We start from the raw sequence: 26,589 nt of genomic DNA, 5'->3' as shown, positions 1-26,589 counted from the left end.
ACAAATTAGCAATAGCCATTCAATCCAGAAGAAACAGCAAGGCTTTGCCAATTGTCCAGAGTTCACAGAAGCAGCAAGAAGCCACTGGAATATCACAAGAAGTTCTTTGGTGCACCTCTCTCCACAAAGTAAAGACAAACAATGATCAACAAAGAAGGCAAGGTGAACCAATACCACACTGTTGTTCACTGTCTGTTGGGTTATATTTATATCCTTTCCAAACATCACATGCTCTCTCAAGCATCTGTTCTAGCAAAACATTATAAGCCCCCTTTTTCAGGCAGCTTCCAGAAAAACACCACATGTCTACTTCAGCAAAACATCCTCTCATAATACAGTTTCTAGAAAAACATCACATGACACAACTGAATCTCCAAAGAAACCAGAAATTTCCACTTCACATACCCATGGACACTTGATTTTTGACAAAGAAGCCAGAAATACACACTGGAAAAAGATAGCATCTTCAATAAATGATGCTCATCAAAGTGGATGACTATGTGTGGAAGAATGCAAATAGATTCATATTTACCACCCTGCATAAAACAAAGAACTCAACATAAAGCTATCTAACCTAAATTTGATAGAAAAGAAAGTGGGGAATAGTTTAGAAATCATTGGCACAGGAAAAGACTTTCTAAGCAGGACACTGATAACACAGGGACAGAGATCAACATATAATAAGTGGGAATTAAGGAAACTGAGAAGCTCTACATAACAAAGGACACTACCATTCTACCAAAGCAGCAGGATACAGAATGGGTAAAGTTTCTTATCAGTTACACATCTGATAGCAGGTTAATATCTGAAATATATAAAAAACTCAAAAAAGTAGACATCAGAAAAACAAATCACAGCTGGGCATAGTGGCGCACACCTTTAATCCCAGCACTTGGGAGGCAGAGACAGGTGGATTTCTGAGTTCGAGGCCAGCCTGGTCTACAAAGTGAGTTCCAGGACAGCCAGGGCTACACAGAGAAACCCTGTCTCAAACAAAACAAAACAAAACAAAACAAAAAACAAATCACTCAATTTTTAAAAACGGGTATATAGAACTAAACAGAGAATTCTTAATAGATGAAATGCAGATGGCTGAGAAACACTTAAAAGAAAATTTCAACCTCCTTAGTCCTCAGGTAAATGCAAATCCAAAGTACGTTAAGATTCCATCTTACATCAATCAGAATGCCCAATATCAATAAAACAAATGACGGCACGTCCTGGCGAGGATGTAGGAAAATGGGATTACTTATCCATTGCTGGTAAGAGTGCAAACTTATACAGCCATTATGGAAACCAATATGGTGCTTCCTCAGGAAGATGTGGATGGTAGATCTACCTCAAGATCCAGCTATATTACTCTTGGGCATATACCCAAAGACTCTCTATCCTACTACAGAGATACTTGCTCTTTCATGTTCATTGCTGGCCTAATCATAATAGCCAGAAGTTAGAAACAGCCTAGATGTCTGTCTATAAATAAATGGATAAAGAAGATGTGGTACATTTACACAGTGGGATATAGTTTTACTGTTAAAAGAAAAACAAAATCATGAAATTTGCAGATAAATGGATGGAGTTAGAAAAAAATCATTCTGAGAGATCTAATGCAGATCTTAACAGACAAATATGGTATGTGCTCTCTTATATGTGAATATTAGCTCTTAAGCCTTTGATAGGCATGCTACAACTCACATAACCACAGAGGTTATGTATAGAGTAAGGGTCTCCCATGGAAGGGGAACTAGAATGTGCAGTTATGGAGTGACTTGGGTGAAACTAGAATGGGAGGATTAAAGAGGGAGGGAGAGAAAAAAAGGAAATAATACAGGAGTTCAGGAGGGACAACCAATCCTACACACCACTTGAGCATATGGAAACCTATTTCAGCAGAAACTTCTTAAAATATTTACATATATGAAAGAAATCTAAATGAAATCAGCAAATAATGAGGAGACAATGCCTCAACTAGACATGTTTTGCCATTCATATAGCATCCCCCAACAACTCAGGCTACTGTCAAGGCTACGTGGTTGCTCTCCAAAAACTGATAGTAAGGCCCTGTTACTGTAGAGAACACTTACGTATCTCACTGAACACAGAGAAGTTGAGCTGGTGCCCACCTAGACTCTTGTCCCCCTACTGACTATTGTGCTTGGTCCTGGAAGGTACTCTGTGTACTCAGAGGAGAAAGGTAACCACCACACAGCTACACAGCATGAGAGCTACAGTGGTGACCTTCGCACATAATATACTGGTTTAATAGTGGCACAGACATTGTGGAAATAACCAGTCACTCTATGATTGGATTTAAGGCCTACTTCATGAGATGGAACCCATACCTGAGACACTGTTCTGGTGGCCAAAAACCCAAGACTAGATGGTACATGGTCCTAGAGGAAAACCAAATAGTATTGTTCTGCTAAAGGGAGACAGTAATACAACTCCTAAAGACATTCTTCTGTAGCATAGATCAATGTCTCTCTCAGCCATCTTCAGAGACACTTCCTCTGCAGTAGATAGGAACTAATACAAAATTCCACAACTGGCCAATGTGCACAGAATGGGAAACCTTGGAAACACCCAGTCCTTAGTGGGATGTCTTCATCAAATCCGTCTTCTGAGTGTTCATGGAAGTATGCAGAAGAGGAAGCCGAAAGATTGTAAGAGCCAGAGGAGAGGGAGGACACAAGGAAGTAGTATCATCCAGACACATGACTGATCACTCACAGAGACTGCGGCAGCACACACGCGTCCAAGCCAGACTGCATCCCAGCATTGAGAAAGGGATCCCTGCTCTCACCATAACCAAAAAACGATTCGTAATTGGTACCCACTGGCCAAGAAAAAAATGTTTTTTCAGTGAAGTCTCATTAGATATATAAACCACAATAAAGGGTAAGTCCCACATTTAGTAGTAGGTGGCCAGCATAAAACCAACGCTATTTCTGTAGATTTTTTTTTGACCCATATTGCTTTGTTTGGGCACTTTAAAAAAAATTCTTACTGTTTTTTGATTGTTTGTTTTGCTTTTATGTTATAGTTTCTGATTTTGTGTTTTTATGATGTATGTATGTGTATGTGTTGTGTGTCTGCCTGTATGTGTTTCTTGTGGCTTTTTTGTTGTTCTTGTTGTTTTTAATTCTTTTGCCTATTTGTTTTCTAAAGAAAGAAAGGAAGGAAGGTGTGGAGTTGGATGATGGGAAATAGGGAGATCTGGGAAGAGACAGGGAAGGGGAAATTGTCATCAGAATATATTGCATGAACTTTCAATAAAAGTAAATATATAAAAATAAAACAAATAAAGTTAATGCATTTAGAGTGATTGTAAGGGAAACCCCATGACAACTAAAACCAAAAGAAGATGAGGGAAGGAGAGGCAAGCAGATCTCTGAGCTCAAGGCCAGCCTTGTCTACAGAGCCAGTTCCAGAACAGCCAGGGCTACACAGAGAAACTCTGCCTTGAAAAACAAAGAAGGGGGGAGAGGGAGGGGAACGGGGGAGGAAAAAACCTCCCCAATATTCCTCATTTCGTACTTACTTGATTCCCCAGTTTTCAGTGACCTGACAGGGTAAAGTAATATAGGAGTCAAAGTTGTCTGGACACAAGGACTATTTCTGCTGATCGAATATTCAGGATAACACTTGGATAGAGGTGGGAGGTGGAGAGGTAACAAGACCCATGGGCCTGGGTTCTTGTGACAGCTTCCCTTGGTGCTTTGTGACTTTCAGCAGAGCAGCTCCCTAATCTCATAGGAGATGAACTTCAAGGTGTCTAAAGTCTCATCCTGTCCCGAGTCCTTGTGCTTGAGTCATTAATTCATCTTGCTTTCTACATTTTCCCCAATATGTCTACTTTCCACTCCTCCCATAATTCCTCTGCCTGGGATCCCTGAACCCGTTGTCTCTCTTAGCAAGTCTTCTCAATGGACCAATTACTGGAAGCAGAGCTTCTAATTCCTGTGAGCTTAGACAGTGAAATCATTATTACACCTAATAAGAGTTAACTGGTCCATTTCCCACAAATTGTCTTCCTGTGTGGAACTGAAATGTAAAGCACTAAAAACAAGAGGGGTGGCCTGGAGGACAGTTGTTCACAGGCAACACTAGTGCATAGAGGGGAGTATGCCTCGGCCAATGTCGGCCTTTAAAAGCCAGAGTAGTGTCAACCCAGTCACACCATCTTTTCCTAAATATTTCAGTCTTTCACAGTCAGTGATCCCTTGCAATGTTTTCGTTTTATTGTTACTGAGACCAAATACCTGATAAAAAAAGACTTAAAGGGAAAGGACTGATTTTACTAGTGATTTCAAATGTTTCCATCAATGATGCTGGCTAAGGCAGATATCACCTAAGAATCACAGCTCACATCATGGTAGACAGGAGTGTAGTAGATCATTAAAGGAATGAGCCAGAGTCTAATGCCCAAGGACACACTACCAGTGACCTACTTCCTTGAACCAGGTTCTCTACTTTCCTTAGTTCTCCTCCCTGCCAAACCATTCATTAGAACTCATGATCTAATTGTATCTGAGACAGTCTACTTCACCAATCTCCAGGCATTTCACATTCAAATCAAGTTGGCGCGGGGCCTCGCCTTGAGTGGTTTCCATGCTGCTTCCTCTCTTGGGCTCTGACAGTCAACCTCCTTCCATGGGCTCTGACTTCTTCAGAAGGCTGAGCGAGGATGGCTGCGTACGACCTGAACAAGTAAGCCTAGCTTCAGCTGAACTTCCTCCTGACAGCCTATGTCTTAATGAACCAGAAAGCTGGGCATTCACTGGCTGTCTTCTTTGCTTTGCACACATATAGAGGGCAGATACCATTTCAACTGCCAGGCCCCTGATCCTTGGTAAGATGTCAAGCAGAGTTGGCAAATACGAGGTAAGCACATAGCAGTTTTTATGCCTAGGATTTCTAGTCCTGCTCCTTTTGCAGGGCCCGGGACTCTTTACAGAGAGGCTCCTTGGCCTCTAAGGAATGGTTCAGGATGCTTCAGTGCATGCTTGTTTTTCCTCTGCTCATCATGTTTCCGTCACAGTGGAGATTGGAGTGCCTTTGTGCCATTAAAGCAATTCCTTGCTCCTGTACCGTTGTTAGACATCAAAAGCTGGCACCTTAAGGAAAAATGAGACAATGAGACAATGGATTGTTGTTAGAGCATCAGGAAACTCAGGGCCTAACATCTGGAAGGATATGTGCAGCTACCAGAGATACAAGATACAGTGAGAGAGAGACAGCTGCCTCTGCTCGGAGGCGTTTGGAGAAAGGCTATGTCTTCCACACTGTGGGCTGCAGCCTCTCTGCATACTTGCTTGGCAGAGGAGGGTAGAGAGGAGGAAAGGCAAGGTGCTCTCTGAGGCGCCATCACCCTGAGGGACCAGTAGAAGATTCTGTTAGAGCAGAGGTTCTCAGCCTGTGTGTGTGTGTATGGGGGGGGTGTGTCAAACAATCCCTTCACAGGGGTCACACATCAGATATCTTACAAATCAGATGTTTACATTAGAATTCATAACAGCAACAAAATTACAGTTATGAAGTAGCAACAAAAATAAGCCAGGCGTGGTGGCACACGCCTTTAATCCTAGCACTTGGGTGGCAAAGGCAGGCGGATTTCTGAGTTCGAGGCCAGCCTGGTCTACAGAGTGAGTTCCAGGACAGCCAGGGCTACACAGAAAAACCCTGTCTCGAAAAACAAAAAACAAAAATAATATTACAGCTGGGGGTGGTCACCACAACATGAGGAACTGTATTAAAAAGTCACAGCGCTAGGAAGGTTAAAAAACACTGTGTGAAGAGTCGTGATTTTTTTTCCAGGCTGGAAAATGAAGATTTTAGTCTCTCTCTCTTTCTTCCTTTCTTCCTTCCTTCCTTCCTTCCTTCCTTCCTTCCTTCCTTTCTTTCTTTCTTTCTTTCTTTCTTTCTTTCTTTCTTTCTTTCTTTCTTCCTTTCTTCCTTCCTTCCTTCCTTCCTTCCTTCCTTCCTTCCTTCCTTCCTTTCTTTCTTCCTTTCTTCCTTCCTTCCTTCCTTCCTTCCTTCCTTCCTTCCTTCCTTTCTTTCTTTCTTCCTTTCTTTCTTCCTTTCTTCCTTCCTTCCTTCCTTCCTTTCTTTCTTTCTTTCTTTCTTTCTTTCTTTCTTTCTTTCTTTCTTTCTTTCTTTCTTTCTTTCTCTCTCTCTTCTGTAGTAAACATCAGGGAGAGAATCTTCCACTCTCTCTGGCTCAGCATCTGATTTTCTACTTTCAACTATGCTGCTACCTCAGTGGTTAAAATAGATGGCCAGCTTCTTCACTCTCAGAAGTTCTCGACCAAAGAGACATAGACAGTCCTTGCCTTCAAGGAACTCAAGGTCTAATGAGGAGGCACATGTCCTACTAAGGAAGAAGTATATGTAGTATATTGGGACACGCTAGGTTTCTCTTCATAGGACCTCTTGGATACTGGAAGACTCAGTCTCAGGACGCCTCTTTTGAAGAAAGGTAGGTGATGAGACTCCAGGAGACTCAGCTAACTGGATGAGCGTTGGTATTAGAGAGATGAAAATGGAGAAAACCTGGGAAGCTTTACTGGGGTAGCCTGGGAAGAGGGTAAGGGACAGATCTTACTCACAGGTCTGTTAGTAGACAGAAGAGTGCAGATGCATGCTAGGGATGGGCAAGCATGCCGGGAGCAGAGCCTGGAAAACAAGAGTTTTCTCAGCCCCAGTTGCTCGCTCACATGGGGTAGCATTTGAGATTCACCTCTGCAGGCATCTGAGGACAGAATATAGCAAACAGACAGGCACAGATGAAGTTCCTCAGGTCAGGGAATTCTGGGAGTGAATTGAAACTAGTAATGCTAGATGATGCTTTGAAACATCCCCCAGAACAACCCATCCTTTCAGAGCTGTTCTGGAAAAGTCTATCAGGAGACCCTAACACATCTGGTGTTGGAGACTGTTAGGCAAAGGGGCGTAGGAATTTAGGACCTGTGATCCTGAGTAGCTTGTAGGAGTCTGGAGAGGAAAGAAAGTCTTTCAGGATGAGCTGGTGAAGTTTTGTATTTAAAGGGAGAGGAGGAGGCCAGCTAAGGCATAGGGAAGAGTCCTCTGGCTGCTGGGAGTGTTGGTCCTCCTGGCATTTTCTTTGTCTGTGTTTCAGGGTCCCCTTCTAGTGTGTACTCATTCAGAATAAAGGGGAAAGGCTGTCTCACTCCCAGAATTCCCTGACCAGAGAAACGTCATCTGTGCCCGTCTATTTGCTATGTCCTGTCCTCAAATGCCTGCAGAGGTGAATGTCAAATGCTCACAGTTAGATTGAGTGAGTGGTCCAGACGCAATCTGGAACTAGAGGGCACAGAAACACAGTCAAAACTAACCAACTAACCAATCAACCAACCAAACTAACAAACGACCCATAAGTTCATACTCAATGTCAAAGAGGACAGCTTTCCTTGACCAGTTATAGGAAAAGCTGCCCCTTTCTTCCTTCTTTATTCCTGTATTTTGTTTTGTTACCCGTAACATTAAACATAATCTAGTACGTTATACTTCCCACAGACCAATCTCCCCACCCCTCTCTTTGAGTGAACCTTTAAAAGGAAGGAACTTGTGTGTATTCAGGGTGTTATTATATAGGCTGAGTTCCTGGGTTTTTCTTGAACTTACAATTACATTTGGTTTTGTTGTTTGTGTGTTTTGTTGTTGCTGCTGTTGTTTTAAGACAGGCTTTCATTTTAGCCCTGGCTGTCCTGGATCTTCCTAAAAGGACCGGGTTGGCCTTTACTCACAGAGATAAGCCTGCCTCCTCCTTCCCAAGTACTGGGACTAAAGGTGTGAATCATGATGCCCAGCCAGTTCTCCGCCATTGTCTCCTGAGCTAGCGTTACAGACATGCACCACTATACTCGGATTCATTCATTCATTCATTCATTCATTCATTCATTCATTCATTCATTCATTCATTTATAATCTGACTGGTTTTGTGACTGGACCATATCAAGTACCAAAGCAATACCTGTTGAATGATCAGTTGATGAATAAACTAAAAACCCTAACATGTCTGAGTGCATGTGTTTGTATGGATGCTTGTCTCTGTGTGGGGTGGTATTCTTAATCTCTGGATTAGATATCCCTGTCTTAAAATTTTGGTTTTTGTCTATGCTTGCAAATATTTTTAACATAAAGAGAACTCTGAGTCATATTATGCTTTTGAATATGAACTTATGGGTCGTTTGTTAGTTTGGTTGGTTGACTGGTTAGCTGGCTAGTTTTGACTTTGTTTCTGTGCCCTCTAATTGTTCCAGATTGCGTCTGGACCACTCACTCAATCTAACTGTCAAGATTTTTTGAGGAAACTGTGCCCATCTCATATCAGCAGAGGGCACTAGAGCTGTGTGCCTTAGTTCCAAGCCTGAAGATAAAGCTATCTTGGCCAGGAGCTTTTAGGGACTCAGGAGATCTAGAATATGAGAAGGAAGAGGTGGAGGCCTCTCCAGATGGGCGTAATTGCAAAGTTGTGCAATTCCTGTGTTTCTATTATTTCTCCCACACTCAGCAGCCCAGTGAGCAGAAGGATGTATTTAGGGATTGGGAGAGGAGGTGGCTACTACACTGGGTTCTGGACTGGAGAACCCACCCGAATGCACTTCTATTTCGATTCTCCATGTCTTCACCCCAGTGCACCTCAAGTTCCTGAGTGCTTAGAGATCGATCAGTGGCTGCCTTCTGTAGCAAGCCTTCGGGGAGGCACAAGAGAAAGCCACCGAGTTCTTTGGTTTTCCCTCCGGATAGATAAATGTCTGGGGTGAACAAAGGAAGAGTTAACTGCGCCTCTTCATGGCTGCTACGGACTCCAGCGCTGAGGCGGGCCTCAATGTGGCTGGCTGAAGCCCTCAGAAGGGGCTCAAAGACAGTCAAGATTTCTCCAGCCTGAGATTTGTAGGCAAGAAGAGCTTCTCCCTCTCCAACACTCTCGAGTTAATTGAGAATTCTTAATTTAGGCATCTAGGGTTAGATTCTGGGGTTTGGGATTAAAACGAAGAAGAGATCTTAAAGCTTTTACACCCCCATCCCCCAGACGCATAAGAAGCACACCCCTCCTAACACAGTCATCCAAATTGATGAAGGTTCGTCCTCAGTCCTGGCTGCCACCCCATGCCCGGCTCAGTTACACCACTGGGGGTAAAAGTAGGTCTCGCACCAAGCACTGGTGGGCCAGGACCCAGCGGTCCTTGCTCCAGAGCCTGCGACGCCTCGTTCTCCCCACCCCTCCCCACCCCTTGCCTCTGCCCTCAATTCCTTTCTCTTTGCTCTCCTCCCATCTCGGTTCCAGCGAGCGGAGCGAGTGTGTGCGCGCGCGTTGGGGGACCAGGGGAGGGCAGTGGAGGGAGGCGCCGTCGGAGGGAGAGCAGACGTCAGGAAGAGAGGGAGGGAGCCGGGGAGGGAAGAGAGGGAGAGGGAGAGAGAGCGCGCGGCGCGGAGGTTGAGAGAGGCCCCGAGAGATAAAGCCGGAGGGCAGAAATTATTAGGGGGCGCGGGACGAGAGGAGGGGCCAGGGGAGCGAGCCGGCGGCTAGAGAGGCAAGCGAGTGTGCGCCTTGTGTGCAAGGGCGGGAGGGAGGAGAGAGAGCCAGCGGCGGCCCCGCTCGCGCCGACTGGGGCCCAGCGGCGGGCGGACAGCATGCTGAGCCTCCTCATCTGGATCCTCACTCTCTACAACACTTTCTCACAAGGTAAGCCCCAGCCGCGGGCTAGGGAGTCCAGGGAACGGGCGTGGAGTTTCCGGGAGAACACCGAGGAGTTCTTGGTGAAGCGGCCCAACTTGCTTCCTCTGGCTGCGCGGGAGAACAGAGAACTTAGGTCGCAAAAGCCGAGATCCGAGTAGAAAAGGGATCGGAGTGCTCAAAGTCTTTCCTCCAGTTCCTGGCGGTCCTTCCTCCATCCCTCCACTTCCTGGGCCCAGGGCCGGACTACTGGGTCCTGGGCAAGAGAAAGGCTGGGAGGAGATGGGATTTGATTTCAGATTTGGGGGGCGGAGTGCGTGGAAAACACAGACGCAGGCTTCCTAAGATGAGGCTGAGGGATCCTGCTACCCCAATCCAGCCTACAGTCACCTTCATCTGATGTGCGGCTGCATACTGCTTGGGGCTGCCCCTCAAAGGAAGGCTATATTCGGTCCCCCGCCCTGGAGGTTGTGGGTGGGAGATAGAAGTCTAGATACCAGGGTTGTCTGGGTTCAGGGGAAGGGGAGTTGACTGAGCCAGGCACTCACTTCGGGTCAGAAAAGTGCAGGTTTCTGAGGCTCCTTTGGAACTAGCTGGGCAGAGCTGGTAGGAAGAGTGGGAGAGAGATGAGTGCATTCAGGTACACTGGGCTGGATGCACGTGAAGGAACCAAGGGTCCAAACCCCAGCCAGGCCTGGGGTCTGCAGGAAAAGGCTTTTGCCTCCTGAGACTGACTCCAAGGAAGATTTAACACTGTCGAGCCCCTCGCCTGAACTGGAGCACAGAAATCAGACACACAGATAGCTTCCAACAGAGACATGGAGACAGACTACTCACCTAAGGAGACCCCCCCACCACCCACACACACACACACATGGAGACAGACACATACACAAAGACACTGATTGACACCTCTGAAGAAGGAAGATTCCTCTTCTAAGCTGACACACACTTGCCTAGTTATACCCTGGCATCAAACTTAAACTGTACATACATGTTTCCTACATTCAAAGGACATAGCACTCACTCACACAGAATTGCTTCCACACACCCCAGCCATGGAGCAAACAAAGAAACTTGGGGCAGACATTCTTATAGGCAGGCGCCTACAGAGATGTTACAGTCTTCAAAATGGAGGAGGTGGTCTCTCACTGGGGTGGGTGAGTGATCTGGAAAGAGAGAAGCCGCAGAATGGAAAGAGCCCCAGGCATTGGCCAGCTCTCTTCCTCTCCTGAATGGTGTGTGTGTGTGTGTGTGTGTGTGTGTGTGTGTGTGTAGGGGGTGGGGTGCTCCACTGGACCCCCCTCCCCTTTGCTAGCCCTCTCTCCTCCAGCTCGGAAGGCAAAGCTTGGCTTAGCTTAGGGGTCTCAATTCCCTTTCCCTCCCTGGAGCCTCAGGACCCTCTTAGAACATGAGAAGGCGCACATCCGCTGTGTGAGAGCAGGAGTCGAGTTAGGGGGAGGGAGAAAAGAAGGCCTGGTTTCAGGTTGGCCACTTGTCAGAAAGTTGGGAAGATAAGTTAAGTTCTGACTTTGTTCAAGCCAGGTTGCTGGAGAGGGGGAGGGGAAGAGCATGGCCGGTCGAGGGGCAGCTGTGTCAGTTCTGATAGGTGTCAGAAGCAGGCATCTCTCTGCCCCTCTCTTGCAGCCCTCATATTCCAACCAAGTAGAACGAGCTTTAAGAAACAGAAGCTGCAGTTAGCAAACATGAGAGACATGTAGCTTGAATCCCGGCTGACTGGAGGTCAGGGAAAAAAATGCTTGCCGAGTACCTGTCCATCATTGTGGGTGGGTGTGGCTAGGGAAGGCAACCGAATCCCAGCCTACTTGACTCTTATCAGAGGTGAAAGCCAGAACTGCAGAGGGGTGCAGATGTGTGTTTGGGGAGGAAAGCAAAGGGAGAGAGGGGAGTCAGGAGAGCCGCTCGCTCCTCGGCGGAGGGTTGGGGAGGAGACCCTTAGGGGAGAAATGGGGACATGGGGACACTGGCAAGCTGAGGACGAGGCAGGGAGAGTACACAGGGTGGTTGGCTGTGAGCTGGAGGAGGAGGGATGGTAGTGGGAAGTGAGGACGAGGAGAGGTAGTCTGAGGAGCAGCAAAACTGAGAACAGAGAAGAGCCGGGAAGGGGAAATTCAGCCTCGCTGAGAAATAACAGCCGTATTCTAAAGACTTTCGATGGGTTTCATCTATCTTCATTTTTTACTAAATAATTTTCTGTATCTTATCTAAATGAAAACCATTATCTTCCCCCTCCCCCGCTGCCTCGTCCATCACGCCCCAGCTCCCCAGACTGATTGCGCTGAAAATTGAAATATTTATTCATTTTCTAGGAGATTTTTCTCCCTCCCTAGTCTCAGGGAGGAGAAATTGAAAAGGAAGGATTGTAGTTAATCAGAGCAATGTGGGCTGACAGGATGGTCCCCGTGGGAGCTGCCTCCTGAGGCTGGTGGCTCTGGCTATAGGAGGAAAATCTCGTCCTCTGGCACCCCCTCACCCCAAGCTCCTCCTGTCTGTTCTGCCTTTGCTCCAAGGAGACTAAGGGGTAAAACAAAGAGGCCCAAGGGCCTCCTATGTTTCCAGCATTTCGCTCCCTGTGCACAGTTATATCCTGGCAGAGAACTGTGAGTCTGATTCTACAGCTCTGTTCTGCACACATATGCGTGCCACGCACTCCGATGTCCTACTTCTGCCCAAAGCTGGGTATGGAGCTGGGGTAGATGTAGGGGAAGGGGGCAGAAACCAAGCTATCAGGTCTTCCTTTGACTTTGATTGGATTCCATCTTCAGCCTTCTACTGGAACGCAAAGGGGGCCGTGAAGCAAGTACTGGGAGCCACAGGCAGGCATCTGCAACACTCAGGCAGGGCAGGAAGGAGGGGGCAGTCAGTTCTTCCAACCCTTGCTCCTTATTACCATTGGGTGGCTGATGCCCCCCCCCCCCCTCACGCCACCCCCCCCCCCGCACTTTGCCTTTCTAGTGGGGTCTGATGAGGAAGCTGCCCGCTTACCCAATGCTTGCAGAGAACTGCATTCTGTGGAAGCCTCCTTCAAGATCCCTTGGGACTCACTTCTCTCTTGTGCTCCAATATGGGCACATCGCTGTGCATATAGTCAATGCCCCTTAATATCCAGTCGCTGAGTGATCTGTACTGCAGAAGAGAGGGCATATTAAATGGTGATGATGTCACAGTCTCAGCCTGGTATGCTTGAAATCCTAGTATTCAAGAGGCTGAGGCTATGAGTTCAAGGCCACATTGGACTACATATACCAAGTTTCAGGCCAGTCAAGGTGAATTCTAAGCCCCCAATAAATAAATATATAGGTGAATAAATAGATAAAATCAGAGACTTACATTCAGCTCCTCCATGTTGGTATCCTGAAGAGGTTATGGGCTCTGTGGGTGCCTCAGTTTGCTTATATGTAAAGTGGGGATGGTGATTGATTTTATATATATATATATATATATATGTGTATATGTATATGTATATATATATATGGGTTATTAACATATTAATCTATGAAAAGTACATGGGTGTTGTCTGGCACAGACGTGTTCAGCAACTGTGTTAGGAGCATGTGTCTGAACACATGTGGACAGATGTTGAGAGGACTGCCCCCTCTTATCTTCCTGCTTATGGTTCTCTTTGCCTCCCAGTTCCATGTCTACTGCTTCAGTCAGCCAGTGGTTTGCTTCTCACAGAGAGAACCCAGGCCGGGTAGGCCTTCCTAAAAGACACAATTTCAGCTTTTTCCCTGGTTGGTGCCCTCAGAAAAGGTCTGCAGGAGCGTCCCGAGGGGAGAAGGGCACAGCGGAAAAGTTGGAGCTTTTGTGCGAAATGAGAAGGTGGGGTGTTTCAATGTGAGAACTAACACAGATCATTTAGTGAGCTCTCATGTTAATGACTTTAAATGCATATTAACTTAAGCTGTACAACAGTCCCCCGAGATAGGCTGGGCAATCAATTCCTTTTTTCCTAGATGAGAAACTGAGGTTCAGATGTATAAGATAGGCAGTGATAGAAACCAGCTGGTTCAAAACCTACACTCTCAGCTAGCAGGGACTGATAGAGGTCTGGGACAGGATCTCTTCCCCCACCCCCACCTCTGGTCCATGGTGCGGTAAGTGGGGAGAAAAAGATTGTTTCATTAAGGTAATAATAGCATTTAAACATTTAAAAACAGTCTTTTATTTTGAGATTCTGCCCTATAGTTTTGGGTTACTCTTTCTTTATGATTCTGCTGGTTATTTCTTTAAAAGGCTTTACTTGCCAAACAGGATTTATACCCTTGTGTTTGTTTCTTAGATGAAACGTAGCCTTTCTAATCCATGGGTTTATACGTGGAGCCTTGCCCCGTCCCCTCCAAGCTGTCTCCGTAGTGTCAGGACCAGGCAAGTGTTGATGCACTGTGTGGAGTCTGGAGACAGCCTGTGCCTCTCACCCTTAGCCTCCAAGCTAGTAGTAGAGGCTGAGGACTTTGGTGTCCTGTCATGCTCACCTGGAGGGGCTCTGCTTTGCCTTTCAGCCGGTTCCCTAGGGATCTGCCTGGCCTCAGGTCCTGAAAGGGATCATGGGAGGTCAGCAACATACCAAGGTATCAGCATTACCTTTCTCTGAGTTCCTGCTGTGTGCTTTTCAAAATTGATGCTCCTGCCGTTCCATAGATAAGAAAACCAAAATTGAGAGGTTAAACAACTCGCTGAGGGCCATCTCCAGAGTGTTAACACCCTGATCCAAGCCCTTTTATGTCTCCACAAAGCTTATCTGTGTTGGCAACCTCTATTAGATGGGAGGAGAACCTAGGCCTGCTGTCTTGTTCCACGCACCAGTCCTCTGAGATAGGCTGCGTAATTATCTGTAGTTTTGTAGCTAGGAGTGCTAGTCCAGCCTTAGTTACCCTGGGTTTGGTATCATCATACAGAGGTGGGAGCAAAATATTAATATCCATCAAAAAGAGGTTTGCATTGCTTCAGTCTCTTTCCTCTTAGGGTTTCAGGTGTGTTTGGGGGGAGGGGGAGGGGGGGGACTGGGTGGGGGTGGGTGATGGAATCAAGCCCAGGGCTAGGCAAGTGCTTCCTCACTGAGCTCTAAGCCTAGCTCCCCAATTCTCCTGTCTTCCCTGTCTGTCTTCCAGCTTTGTAACTATGTAACGCTTTCAGATTTTAGTAGCTGTCACATGTGCCATAACATTTGATAGATTATCATGTGATATAGGCAGGATCATTGTTATTTTTCCATTTAGTAGAGGAGAAAATGGAGTTCCAGAGAAGTTAGATGGCTTGTGCGAGGCTGCAGGCTGAAATGAAGGAAGTGGCTGGGATGCACCGTTCTTAATCTCCCCAGCTTCTGGGCCATGTTCCCTCTGAAGGCAGGCAGGGAAGCTGCTCAGAGAGCCTCTGACAGAGCTGCACCCTCCTGCCTTCCCTTTGCTCTCCAGCTCTTCCCAGGGCTCCAGGCCAGTCGTGCTGGCCAGTCTCTCAGAGGAGGTTTTGACCTGGAAAAGGCTGGGGGTTTCGGTGGAGGAGGAGAAAGAGGTTGCTGTGTTCTTGATCTTGAAATATGAGACCAGAGAGTAGAAAGTCCTAGGAGCCTAGATGCAGAGTGGCTCTCAGCGTGGAGAAGGGAGCCATGCACGCATGCTCGGGGAAGGGCTACTCCCGGTTTAGCCTGGAATAGTAGTAGTACTAGGTGTTGTTCCATTTTATAGATGGATAAGCAGAGGCCTAAATAAGTTAAACAAGTTGTCCAAGAGGACATAGCCAAAGGTAGACAGTCAGGATGAGAAACTGTCAGTGACTTGAGTATAGTGAATGGGAACAGATCACAGAAAGACACTCCTGAAGGCTGTGGGTGGTGGCCTCTTTAGTAGTGTTGACACATGCAAGCCTGGAGGTGGGGGTCCCATGTTATGGGAGCGTACACTGCCCTTCCCCAGGCACATCTGGACAGCAGCATCTGTGGCTGTCCTGGCCCTTCCATTCACCACAGAAAGGCCTGGTGTGAAAGCGTTTCTATCCCACCACTTTTCTTTGTGGCTGTAGCAGCCCTCTTGGCTCCTTGTGTTGCATGTTCTGCATCTCCTCTCATAGGTGTGCACGCTGCCAGGCTGGCAGAGCCAGAGCCCTTGTGTCCCCTGCTCCCTGACTCTGGCCCCTCTGCGTCTTTCATCCCCTGCTCTCTTCACCTTTCCAATCTTGCTTTTCAGACAGCGTGGACTTGATGGAGTCCTTACGGCACCCAGGATGGAAGCTTCTGCAGCTCCCAGTTGCCCCTGAAGATCATTTTTCTTTCTATTCTGCTCTCCCTCTGTCTATCAGCTTCTCCCATGTGGAAGGGGGCTCCCAGTTTCTCCTTCCTACACATTTAATTTCTTCAGCAACTTTTATTAACCTCGCTCGTCTCTGGGGACTGCAGTGCTCATCCGTCTCTGCCCTTCTCAAACCCATTCGACAAAATTGGGATGGTATTGAAATAAATGGGCCCTGCAGCCAGCCACCCTCTTCAAGATGGAGGCTCTTAAATCTGGGCTAGAAATCTCTAGCAAATGCCATTAGTTTTCCAGGAGATAATACTACTGCTTCACTCTGGGTCTGAGCCCTGGGAAGGTGCTGTCAGAATCTCCCAGAATACCATGGGGTCTGGGTTTTTGAGTCAGAGAAGGGATAGCAGAATTCTGAGTCTCATGTGGCACTCAAGGCCCAGTGGGGCTATTTCAGGAAGCGATTCTACGTGTGTTATCTCTCTCCCCAGCTTCCTAACTTGGCTTAAGAATAATAAATTCTTCTTTAGGACAGGATTGCTTGTTCTCTCTGACCTGCATTTCCTTCTGAGGCAATATGAGGAGTATATCCTAACCGGAGGCTGTGGAGAAAATGCAGAATTAGTTATTTCCCTCACCAGGAATGTTCAGTCACTCATGGCTTCATGATCAGAACGGTATAGCCATGTATGGAATAATGGTGGCAAGGCCTTCAGAGAGATGCGTCATTAGGTACTTTCTTCAGCTGGGTCAACATCACAGCGTACGTAGCACAATCCTATTGCTAGGCGGTAGAATCTTGTGCTTCCTTAGGGGTAGGCATTTTCTCACTGACCCCAAGCATCATTACGGGACTGGAATGAAGCCTAGTGGTTGAGCGCATGCTAATGTGCAAGCCCCACCTGCACTCAGCCTTCAGCACCACCAATAGAACCATACTGCGAGAAAGCATGTGGATAGATTGCATACTACAAGATGAGTAAGTTACTCTCTCTACTCCTAAGGGTCTTTATCTTTTATGTGAAATTATTCAACTCCATTGGCCTCAGTTTCTTCTTCCACAAAATGGGGACAACTAATTTAAAAAAAAAACTAGTATAATTACTTGGAAAATGGGTACAAATTATGTGGAATAATTTAAAAAATTATAATATGTAGTTTCTTCTTATCTAGATACTAAAACCCCCAAACATACCACACACACTATGCCCAGTGTGTGTGTGTATGTGTGTGTGTGTGTGTGTGTGTGTGTGTGTGTGTGTGTGTGTGTGTGTGTTTCTGTGTAGGTTTGTAGGTTGGTATTAAGTTGCTGCTATAGTAGCGTGAAGGCCAGAGCTGGAGGATTTTAGCAGAGAGGAGTTTGGGCTACAGTGATTTCGACAGCTCCCTGGGAGATGTGGTCTTAGAGCTAGGGATGGATATGTATGTAGCAAGCAGAGAAAGAAAACCCCATAGGTCCACCTTCCCAAGTCAAGGTGTGTGGCTGGCAGGCAGGCAGGAGCAGGAAGACTTTGGAGTGAGGTGGGGGCTCGGAGGATATAGTCTGGGAAGAGGCAGACCTGCTGAGATGAGCTCAAGCCAGAGACTGCTAACTAAACCCTGAGGACTGGCTGGTTCAAAGACAGCTCTCGAAGCCAGCTGGACTTTATTCTTTTCTTTCTTAATTTTCTTCTTATTGTTTTTGTTGTTGTTGTTTGGTTGTTTTGTTTTGTTTAGCTCTGGCTGACCTGGAACTAGCTTTGTAGACCAGGCTGGCCCCAAACTCTGCCTGTCTCTGCCTCCAGAGTGCTGGGATTAAAAGCGTGCGCCACCACTGCTGACTGCTTTGTTCTGTTGATATGTCTCACCTTGTAGCTCATGTAGGCTGCCTCTGCCTCTTGCGTCTTGAGCCTTCTGAGTTTTAAACAGAGTGTGTTGAAAACAAGTCATGGTCTTTATATCTTTCTCCATCAAATTTTCCCCTCCTCCAAACTCCTAACCTGCGAGGGCTGCTGTAGAGATTTGTAGCCCCTATGGTAAAATAAAAAGTAATAAAGTAAAATGTGCAAATGAAATAAAGATCAATTTGACTAGGTGAAAGTGAACAGAAACCATTATGAACGTGTCATTGGAAGTCCCCAGTCTGTGACCTGGGTTTGGAGCCTGGAAGTGGGGGTGCTCTTGGAGAGTCCTTTGGCATGTGGTAAAACTCTCTGGAAGCAAGGTTCAGCAGAGAGAAGGCAGAGGGCCTTCTTACCCAGATACCTGGAGTTGAGTCCGAGCCATTTGTCTTTGTCCACTCTGAGCCTGGGCATAGTCTATATTGTCCAGGGTTGAGAGAAACACCAGGTTTAGACTTTCCCGGGCAGTCTCAGACTGTGTCTGCAGCCCTAACACTGGTTACTTAGGGATAGAGCAGCTCAGAATTTCTTAGGGCCTCAGCAGGGAGGTGAGCTTCCTGGGATTTCAGTGGGAACCTCCTCAGAGAGGCCCTGGCAAGGAGACAGGGGAAACAAGCACTGGCTGGTGTGTGTATGTGTGTGTGTGTGTGTGTGTGTGTGTGTGTGTGTGTGTGTGTGTGTGTGTGTGTGTGTGTGTGGTGATCCTAGGCCTGGGGATTAGAAGGTGAGATTTAGTCCTGTCCTTGAGGCACTCCCAGCCTGCCGTGGGAGGTGCATCTATAAACACATACAGACAGTCCTGCAAAGCAGAGGTTGCAAGAGAAGTATGTGAAAAATGCTGGGAGTCTGACTTTCCTGCTGGATGCTTGAAGCTGGGAGTACATGGTGGGAAGTGGCTGTACCGCTCGTTCGCTTGCTCGCTGTGCCTGCAGCTGCGCTGGAGCGCTGGGCAGCTAGATGTCCTGTCTCTGGAGAGTCCTCGTGCCCCTGCTCCAGACAGAAGGAGCCAAGGACTCCCCAGGATCGAACCTTCCTTCTGCCTGAGGATTTTGATTTGTAAGAACAAAGGCAGTTTGTGGAAAACACCCTTTCCTCAAGTCTCCCAACCTCTTGTGTCCACTTTCCTCTCCCCAGCCCCCGCTCCTGCCCAGCAGAGCTGATTTCTAAATTAACTTTCTCCTAATCAGCTCAGCTGAGGTTTTATTATTATTCCCCCTCCCCGAATTCTCCATGCACAGCCTGGGGCCCTATGTGCTCCATTACCCAACATTGCCCCACCATGAGGCCCTTTTAACTGTTTCTTCCCACATTCTGTTCATTTAACTGGGAGCTTATTATAGGGAAGGAAGAGATGGCCAGAGGGACTGAAAACAGAGTGGAGCAGGAGAAGGCATTTTCTAAGCAATGAAAACCCAGAGCTGGGCATGCTGGCTGCTCTTAGAAAAATGGAAGTTTTCTTCTTCTTCATTTTTAAGCAACCGAGGACTTCCTGCCTAGACCATGGGATGCTTCCTCTATGACCTCCAGCCCCAGGATCTTACCCACTGCTCTGTGGATCTGTCCCACCTCACCTCCCAACTCCTTCAGGAAATCTGCCACCTGGACTGCATTGTGGGATGGGGTCCCCAGTGTCCCCACAAAGGCCCCTCCCCTCCATGCTCACTGTGGCTATGCTGACAAAGTAGGCACCATTCAGTGCCAGCACTGGCTACTTTGTGGATGATGCTGGCCTTGATGCGCCTCTCTCCCTACAAACACCTGGGGACATCACTCATCCCTGGTCAGTTAGTGGAGTGAGCGTGCAATCTCATTTTAATGCTAGTATGAGCCAGAGATAACTAGAAGGGAATACTCACCTCTGCAAACTATTATGATGCCTGGCCCAGGCAAGTGGGAATGACTTTTGGACTGTCTGTACCACTCTTGTGCTCTGTTTATGCAGCGCACGGAGAAATTGGTAATATTTGCATAAGAGGGTTTTGCACACACTTTCAATTTCACTCCTGGGTCATGATGTAACACAGCTTACTCTGTAAAAACAGGTAACCGAGAGTCTCCTAGGATACCACCACTTAACCAGGGGACTATAGGAGTATTAAGCCTTTTTTGCCAGAGTTGGGCACTGTGTGCCCCTTAGAGCCTTGGCTTGCTTCCTTGGCTATAAAGTGCAGATGGTTGTCCCTGCCCCCCAGGGTGACTGTGACAATTTGAATGACATGATGTCGAAAGCAGAGGGTTTGGTGCTCACCAAACCTTTTAGCAAAGCACAGTGCTTGATTTTTCGAGGTTCACAGTGCAAGACAAATCTGAAGAGGGGGACAGAGGGAGAGAGGAGCCATGATGAGCCAAATGCCTTAGTGGTGCCGAGGAAGTGAGCTTGGGAGGCAACCAATGATGTGATTCCTGCACTTTGTACTCTGAGGTTTCAGGGATGGGGGACCCTGGGGTGGGGCTGGGCGTGTCACCCTGCTTTAGAATTCAGTCTGTATTCTGTGTCAGGAGACTGAGTGGTCTTTTACCCTTTGTAAGCTGCGGTTTCCTCATCACATACTTGTAGCCAATCTGCATCCTATAAGAGGCGTTGCAGGACCGTAAGCTTGGGTGTTAACTGCAGAAGCATCAGCTCTTTACGGTAGGACAAGAGTTTCAAGCTTCGAAGGACCCCTGGAAAAGAGATTGTGCCTTGGCCAGAGATTCCCTGGTAGTGTTGCTGCTGCAGGATCCTATTGAGGTGTGAGAGGGAGGATGCTTTTGTTTGTCTTCTACAGGGAATCAAGGGAGAACAAAATTCCGTGGCCGAGCTTGCTTTTAAAACAGTTTGGCTGGGAGGCTGCTTCGGAGGCATTGATGTGCTAGTTTTAGGAAAGCAGAAGTGGGAGCCTCCTTACCCCTGAGGCTGATCCCTCGGGGCTCTCCCTGCCACCTGCCCAACTCCAGCCCCACCCCCTTGCCAGATCTTCCCATACTTCCTGCTTCAGAGTTGAAAGCCCCAGACTGCATGTTGCTGGAAACTCTCCCATGCCTGAGCCATCATTTCCACTCTTTTTTTTTTTTTTTTAATTTTGTTTTTGAGTTTTCATGATTCATCATAGGAGGTTTGAGAGAAACATTTTGACAGAGCTTCTAGCTATAACCTTGCCCTTACTGGCTTTAGCTTGAAAATTGGATCGTGAACAAGATGTGTGACCGAGAAGGAAGAGAGGCTATGGCTTATCTGGATGTGGCTTGGGGGAGCAGTGGGTACCGGCTCTGTACGGGCCAGTTTCTCACTCCTGCATAAGAGATGCTCAACCTACAGACCCCTCTCAATTGTCTCCTGGCTTCTTTTTTTTTGTTTTGTTTCTAGACAGTGTTTCCTTGTGTAGTCCTAGTTGTCCTGGAACTCACCCTGTAGACCAGGCTGGCCTTGAACTCAAAGAGATCTGCGTGCCTCTGCCCCCTGAGGACAGGGATTAAAGGCATGTGCCACCACTGGCAGCCTCCCACTGCCTCTGTGGAAGAGTCCTGTCTACTAGCGGACTGGCACCCCACTAATTCTCTTGTTTGCTCCTATACCCCAGAAAACAAGTTCATGCAGCTCTCTGCAAGTGCAAGGGTAACCAGCAGAATCAGCCTGGGGAGCTTGCAAGATACAAACAAGGAGGAGTGAGAGCCATGAGGTTTGGCGTCCTGGGACAGAAAGAACTTGAGGTCAGGAATGCAAAACAGTGGTGTGGTGATCCTCTAAGAACACTGTCTTCAGATTCCCAAGATGCCTCTCTTGAGGCTGGACGGATTGAATGAATTTGGAAATCAGTGTTTGGCCCCTTTTTGAAGAGAAAGGAATTTTATTAGCGTTGTCCGCTCTCAGACCTGACAGTAGCAAATAGGAAGTTCTTTGTGTCCAACCTGAATCTTTCCTGCTCCTGCATGGAAACTATAATTAGAGGTTGAAACCAAATGCATCTATAGCACTCTCTATATATGGATAAATAATTTTTCTCCAACAGTTTATTTCTTCAAACTTCATGACATGCTTCCTTTATTCAGAAGCAAGACCTGAGAGATCAGAGTTAAGACTCTCCCAGGCTCCAGGGACACCAAGAAGTTCTCTTTAAGGGTCTGACTGAGGTTGTCACTCTATGGGGTCTTTGGCCAAGACTCAGCACTAGGACCTCCCACTAACTGTAGGTATAGCTTGAGGGCCTCTTTATCTTCCTCTGAGTGGTCAGGCTGAGAAAGGAGCCTGGTTATTAGGTAAAGAACCTGGAAAGGTGGGGGGGGGGGCAGGGTGAGCCCATTCATGACCAGGTCTCCTGACGTCAGGAGTGTCCTCAACCCAACTTTGCCTGTGTGGCTCTCCCATGTTACTGATGTGTCTATTGAGCACGTATTGTGAAGAAGATGGAGAGAGATGCTGGAGCGGAGTCATGGCCAGTTAGGAAGATGACCCTGGGAGGCCTGGAGAGAAAACAGCCAGGAACAGTGGGACCAGCTGGGGCAGGAGATAGAGGGCAGGACTTGAGAGAAAGGTAAAGGAGCCTGACTACCTGGTAGGAGAGTCTAGCGGGAGAAACGGAGGCCCAGGGAGGTCTTCCTGATTAGGGGTGTGAGGTTAGAACCTCTGAGGCCTGACCACTGTGGTGTGGTCATGTCAGCTGTGGCCCCTACAAGCATCTATATCTGCAGCCTGTGTGATATACTTCTCCACTGCTGTGTGTGGTAAGCAACCCCTACTCCTTTAAGGATGGGATGAGATGTCAGTCCTTCAAGAGGAAGGGCTGGGCCTCTGTGGAAGAGGACTACAGTGAGCCCTAGGGTAACCTGGTTCCCTTTTTCAAGGATAGAGAGGCCAGACAGCCAGGGCCTAGAGGCCCACAAACGTTTGCCTGTGCTGTGTTGCCTGGCTTGGGACAGTGAGTGCAGCCTGCTCTGTGGCTGTCCTCCAGCAACCCTGCTAGCCCCAGTCTCCAGCTCAGCTCTCCCTGTCCCTGGATAGGTGTTCTCAGCTCTCTTAATCCTGCTGTCCTCTGTCTGTCACTAGGCAAGAATGCATGGCTCTCCTGAAGCATTTGGTGCTTAATAATTTGTGGATTACAGCTAACTCTCGATAAAGATTCCCCTAATTGCTTGGCTCACCTCAGGTTCTATCATCAAAGCGAAGTGGCGAGGCCCCCCTCTCACCCTCCTTTTCTTTTTATTATCTCTTAATTAATCACTCTGGCTTTCACACTTAGCAGATAATTACAGTCTCCTGGGCACGAAGCTCATTTTCATAACCTCCTGCTCCAAGCCTGCAGCAGCAGCAGCATCGTAGAGGGGGGTGGGAAGGAAGAGGGAGAGAGAGGGGAGAGCAGATAGACACATGCTGGAGGAATGTGGGGGAGGTGGCAGCCAGTGAGACAGGTGAAGAAAGGGACAGGGAAGGGATATGTGGATTGGTGAGGGGAACACAGGACCAGGGCCCTGCCAGTGTTCCATGGGAAGGCATCCTCTCATGATAGACTTTCTTCACTGCGTTATATATCATAGGCTCTTTCAGATGTTTGGGGTCACAGCGGAGGAGGAGATGCACATTGTCACAAGGCTTGGGGGGGGTAGCACTGTAGAGGAGTCTGAGTGAAGGGTACATTCCCTGAAAAGCGGGCGCAGTTGAGATGGTAGCAGCATGGCTGTGACTGGAGACCCAGAGGGTGAGAAGCAGGGCATGCCCTGGGGTTTGAAGCTATGGGAATGAACAGCCAATGGCCAGGATAACCTGATGCAGGGAAAGGCCAGGCATTCATCCATCACCTTCTCTTGGGGGCAGTGCCATGTGGGTCTCAATATGTTTACTGCCCCATTTTAGAGATGAGAAGAGTATTGACTGAGATCTTCAGAGTTCAGGAAGAATGAGTAACTGGCTCACGCAACATCAAATTCAATCCAGTTGTGACCAGCAGTGGGGTTAGAGCATAGGCAAGAAGGGGAGGCTCTGTGCCTCTTGCAGCCTCTAGACCTAAGGTCACTACTTAACCATCAGGCTTCCCCTTACATGTCTAACTCCAAGGTAAATAAAGGATGCACATTTAGATGGTGGATCTGAGAGGCACATGGGAGACAAGTTTACCTAGCGAATCCAACATGGCGGTGGCATCAGCACAGGTGAGCTGCACAGATTATGGAAGAGAATATAAAGTTAATGTTTTTCTTTTTCCGATTCTGTTGGGTACCATTTTGGTTTTGGTTTTGGTGGTGGCTGAGTCCGTCTTAGGTCCTAAAAGTGTAGGGTTGAAGGAGAAACTTCACAGCTTCTGCTTCAAATGCCAATCCAAATGCTTATGTTCATTAAGATGGTAGACTTTGGGTCTGGCTAGTTTTGGTGTGTGATATTTTTATTTATTTGCAAGTCCTTTATATAATGAAGTTTACTTAAAACAAATCAGAAAGCAAAACAGAAGAAACCATGAGGAACACGTCTCTGCGGCTTGGGCTTCAGTGGATCCTGAAGGGTCCGCCGCCCTCAGTCTGTCAGATGAGATGTAAGGGTCCCTACTTCATTGCTATCAGCCAGCATTCAGACTTCTCCAAGTCTCAGTTTCCTTTTTGGTAAATGAGAATCTTGAAAAATTTGAGACTGTTTTGCTTAACATCCAAAGGAGAGTCTCTGGCCTTGCAAGGCACTGTTAGCAAATGGCAGTTGCTGTCTGTCCCATTGTCACCGCCGATGGATGCAGCTAGCCTGTGCCTAGCGAAGGCCAGTAAGGCCCACCCACTTCTTATAAAGCTGGTAAGAGAGGGCCTTCTCTGTTTCCTGGCTGAAGGGTGGGATCAAGAGTCTCCCTCGGCACCACTGCTGGGTGTGCCAATACACAGAGCCCTGGCAGCCAGGCCACTCTGTCTCCATGCGGTTTTCCATTGCTCTCCACAAATCAAGCTTTTTGGCCAGGGCTGCCTCCCACTCAGAGGATGAGGGCATCAGCTTCAAGCCTTAGGGCCTATATAGCAAGAGGCTTGTTTTCTCCAGTTGAGGAAGGCTTGCAGCTTCTAGTTTCCTGGGCACTATAATAAGAAAAGCGACATCTGGAGGCACTGCGGGTGGGGACTCTAGCCCCACAGTGCTCGTGAGAGAATGACCTTAGCGACTTGGATTTTTCCAAGCATAAAACAAGAAGATCATTCATTCTCTAAGATACTTTATGGATGGACGGTTGTCCAATAGCCATCTAGTGGGAGTTCTCCAAAGGCTGGTCCTGGGTCTTCTGTTTTATCTTGTGAGCCACTGTCAGAACGGCCAGTGTCAGAGAGAGCCAGCTAGGGATGCAGGAGCAGCAGCTTGTGCTCAGGACCTAGAGGGGCAGTGGATGTGTGAATAAATTTTTAGATCTGATATGGGCTTGGAGTCAGATGTGTGGGAACTCCCCAACACATATGCATGTGCACCCTTCATACACACACGTAAGCATACAGAGACATACATGCATGCATTTATACCTATACACACATACACACCCCACACATATAATCCCACACCTCCATACACACTCCTACATATAACCACACTCATACACCCCACCACCACAAATACAGATGTATGTAAATACCAATTACTGCACACACACACACACACACACACACACACACACACACACACACACACACTGCCCTGGGGCTAGATGCCCTGACCTGTGGGGGATGTGGGGACCCCACCAAGGGAAGGGTGTGGGTACTTATGTATTCATGTTGATAAAATGTTCCCCCTGAAGAAGCATGCTCTGGCTTTTCTCTGAACTTTAGCTTTGGTCTATGAAAAGGTTTTTCAGTCTTGTGGGAATATAAACATTTGGCAGATTTCTTTCTCTGAGAGCTGTTTTGCCTCTTTTCTTTTTCTGAGAATTTTAACCAGCAAGATCAAGGTCCCTCCACCCATCCTTCCTCTTTCCCCTTTGCCTGAGACCCCTAAGCTCCCCCTCCCTTCAGCTCCCCACCCCCCAAATGAAAACAAAGTTAATTGGTGTGTACTGGGAGCCATCTCGGAGCCAGAAGAAAGGAGTGAAGCAAACGGGCTCTCCCAAGAGGAAAGGCTGCAGGAGAGAAAAGGAAGCCAACGGCACCGTGGTGAAAAGTGAATTCCAGACACTGAAATTCTTTTGGTTTTAATCATCTCAGAGGGCAACCAGAGCTGAGCTGTGGGGGAGGGGACAAAATGAAAACCAGGGCCTTCGACTTCCAGCTTGCAGGACTCCATAAAGAGTAAAACTTTCCTGATGGAGGGAGGCTTCTTGTCCTTCCACCTTGACCCTCGGGACCTGGCATCTGTCCCCTGCGTGGAGTTTGCCTCCAGGAGAGAACCCGTCCTCACTAGGCCTCCCATTGTATCTGTTTACAGATTCTCAATTTTAAAGTACTGACCTTTCAGTTTTCCAGCCAAATTGCAAGTTCCCCAAGGCCCCGGGATTACGCGTTGTTCAAAACAAAACAAACAGCAAACTCCAGGCTCGTTCATGAGCCTTAGCTTTTCTTCATGTTCACTGCTGGGAAAGCAGAGCAGGGAAAGCATTGAAGGGGCTGAGTGGAACCTACTATGGTAGGAAGGGAAGGCTCAAGGACAGCCTATGGCAGAGGTATGGGTCAGTAGAGGCCTCTGGAGTGTGTGTGTGTGTGTGTGTGTGTGTGTGTGTGTGTGTGTGTGTACACACACGTGTGGCGTGTTCTCACTTTTCCTCAGGATCGTGAGATGACAGCAAGGAAGCTTGAGAATTACATTGGTGGACGGGGAGGGGGAGGATGAGGT

General features: G+C 47.5%; 1 protein-coding gene across 6 annotated transcripts in view; it reads left to right on the top strand.

Annotated features, from left to right (window-relative positions):
* The first annotated feature begins 9,327 nt into the window (after positions 1-9,327).
* The window catches only part of Kirrel (kirre like nephrin family adhesion molecule 1), a 96,185-nt gene continuing 78,923 nt past the window's right edge, over positions 9,328-26,589 (top strand). For 3 of the 6 annotated variants that reach the window (NM_001377046.1, NM_130867.4, NM_001170985.2), the window contains exon 1: positions 9,568-9,709. In NM_001377046.1, the coding sequence (NP_001363975.1) occupies positions 9,658-9,709 (52 nt within the window). In that variant the 5' untranslated portion in view covers positions 9,568-9,657. Of the gene's footprint in view, positions 9,710-26,589 lie in introns of all 6 variants that reach the window. The other 3 variants (XM_011240029.2, XM_011240028.3, XM_006501076.4) reach the window with 3 other exon arrangements.

The sequence above is a fragment of the Mus musculus genome, chromosome 3 (assembly GCF_000001635.26).
Source record: "Mus musculus strain C57BL/6J chromosome 3, GRCm38.p6 C57BL/6J".
Taxonomy (NCBI): domain Eukaryota; kingdom Metazoa; phylum Chordata; class Mammalia; order Rodentia; family Muridae; genus Mus; species Mus musculus.
The sequence above is the reverse complement of the archived record's forward strand: the minus strand, read 5'-3'. Positions and strand labels throughout refer to the sequence as shown.